We start from the raw sequence: 2,056 nt of genomic DNA on the forward strand, positions 1-2,056 counted from the left end.
CCTGTCACCCCAATAAATTTAATACAATTTTAAAAAACATAGATCATATTGAAAAATTTTTGACAAAAACGTTTTGATTAGTGCACTGGAATTTACTTCTGATGCTTGAACTGAAAATAATAAGGTAGTTTATCTTCTCAAACATAAATAGATTTAAGCTCAAGGCAAGCCAAAGCCCCAAAACAGGCCACTGTGCAAGGCATGGACACAGCTTGATGAGGGACGTTTCAGGTACACAAGTAACGTACTAAGTATTATAATAGAGTTGAGGCTGGGGGTTATGGAAAACACACCGGGGAGATCAAACTTCCCTGAGTGAGTCAGGCTTCCCTGAGAAAGTAGGGTTTTGAAATGGGAACAGAGGATGGGGGAAGAGGGCTTTGACAGAAATATCAGTCAGTTATGAATTCATACCTCTTGCCTCTTCCTTCGTTATCTGCATCCATTATTCAGTGAGGTAACAAAAAATTCTGAAATCAAAGTGGAGCAACATTTTACTAAGAAATCAGTCTATGATGTATCACAGTAAAGCAATAAGAGTAACCGAAATTCGCAATTGCACAGCATCTTTACCTCAAGGAATGCCTATTTCTTTTACAGATAAAATTTCATTAAGTACCAATCACCCTCTCAGACGTTATGTAGATGTTGAAGGCTTATTTATTGTGTGAGTCCCAAATGAATATTTGTCATAACATTACAAATGAATTTCTTTGAAAAAGTTACAACAGTCTGTGAAGTTACACAACTTAATCCAAAAGTCAAGTATTTGTAGGTTTGATAGCATACTCTTAAATTCCTTTAACTTCCACTAACTTCAAGAGCACTTAAAGAAACATAGACAGATGTGGGCTGAAAGCTTCATAGCTAGCCACACAGCATACCACGACACAGACTGTAAAAACAAGAGTCAAGCTAAAGAAAGGAAAAATAAGGAAATAATAAAGACCAGAAAATGACACAATAAAAAATAATGCTATCATAGAACAGATTTTAAAAATCTGTTTCTTAAAATAATAAGATAGTTCTACCAGACTGATCAAGAAATGAGAAAGAAGGCACATTTGGGAATGAGAAGTGCATACCTATAAATAAAAGAGATGGAAGAAAAGCAGGGTGATCAACTCTGTGCCCATGAATTTGAAAAGAGACAAAATATATGTAAAAGTCAAACCTGTGGCAATAATAACACAAAAGACAGGAGGGTGGAAAATAAAAACCTACTGTTGCAAGGCTCTTACATTATACATGAAGTGGCACAATATTAATTCATGGCAGACAGTAATAAATTAAAGACGTATACTATAAACTGCCTAGAGCAACCAATAAAACATGCAGGAAATACAGAGGATAAATGAAAAGACATAAAATAGAATAATAATTAAATACTCATTTAATCCAAAAGAAAGCAGAAAAGGAAGACAAAGAGAACAACAGCCAAATGGGACAAACACAATACATATAGGAAGATGGTAGACTTAAACTTGACCATATTAATAATTATGATAGCTTTCTGTGAACTAAAGACACAAATGTAAAGTCTGGAATTATCAAAACTGGATAAAAAAGTAAGACCAAACTATATGTGTCTACAGGATACTCACTTTAATTATAAAGACACATACAGACATTATAAAGTTGTACACCTGAAATTTATATAATGTCATTAACCAATGTTACACCAATACATTTAATAAAAAAATAAAGACACGGGTAAATTACAAGTAAAAGGATAGAAACATATAAACTATGTACCCCTAATAATAAAAAGCTTGAGTCACTAACTAATATCAGACAAAGTAGTCTCCAGGTAAGGAATAGTACCCAGGAAAAAGAGGAACGTTTCATAATGATAAAGGAGTCAATCGAGAAGACATCACATTCCTAAGTAGGTATACACCTAATTACAAAGCTTCAAAACGAAGTAAGAACTGAAAGAAGGAATAAACAAACCCACAAGTACAGTTGGTGAGTTCAACACTCCTCTATCAGTAATCAGTAGAACAAGTAAACAAGAAAATACCTAAGCAGCTCGAAGACTTACTTACACTGCCAA

At 33.9% G+C, this 2,056-nt stretch overlaps 1 protein-coding gene across 1 annotated transcript in view; it reads right to left on the reverse strand.

The window, feature by feature from the left end:
- The window catches only part of PASD1 (PAS domain containing repressor 1), a 79,875-nt gene that overhangs the window by 44,975 nt on the left and 32,844 nt on the right, over window positions 1-2,056 (reverse strand). Inside the window, exon 2 of the mRNA XM_019632178.1 lies at window positions 415-470. Coding sequence (XP_019487723.1) covers window positions 415-446 — 32 coding nt within the window. The 5' untranslated portion in view covers window positions 447-470. The remainder of the gene's footprint in view (window positions 1-414; window positions 471-2,056) is intronic.

Source organism: Hipposideros armiger, unplaced genomic scaffold (assembly GCF_001890085.2).
Source record: "Hipposideros armiger isolate ML-2016 unplaced genomic scaffold, ASM189008v1 scaffold_1096, whole genome shotgun sequence".
Lineage (NCBI taxonomy): Eukaryota > Metazoa > Chordata > Mammalia > Chiroptera > Hipposideridae > Hipposideros > Hipposideros armiger.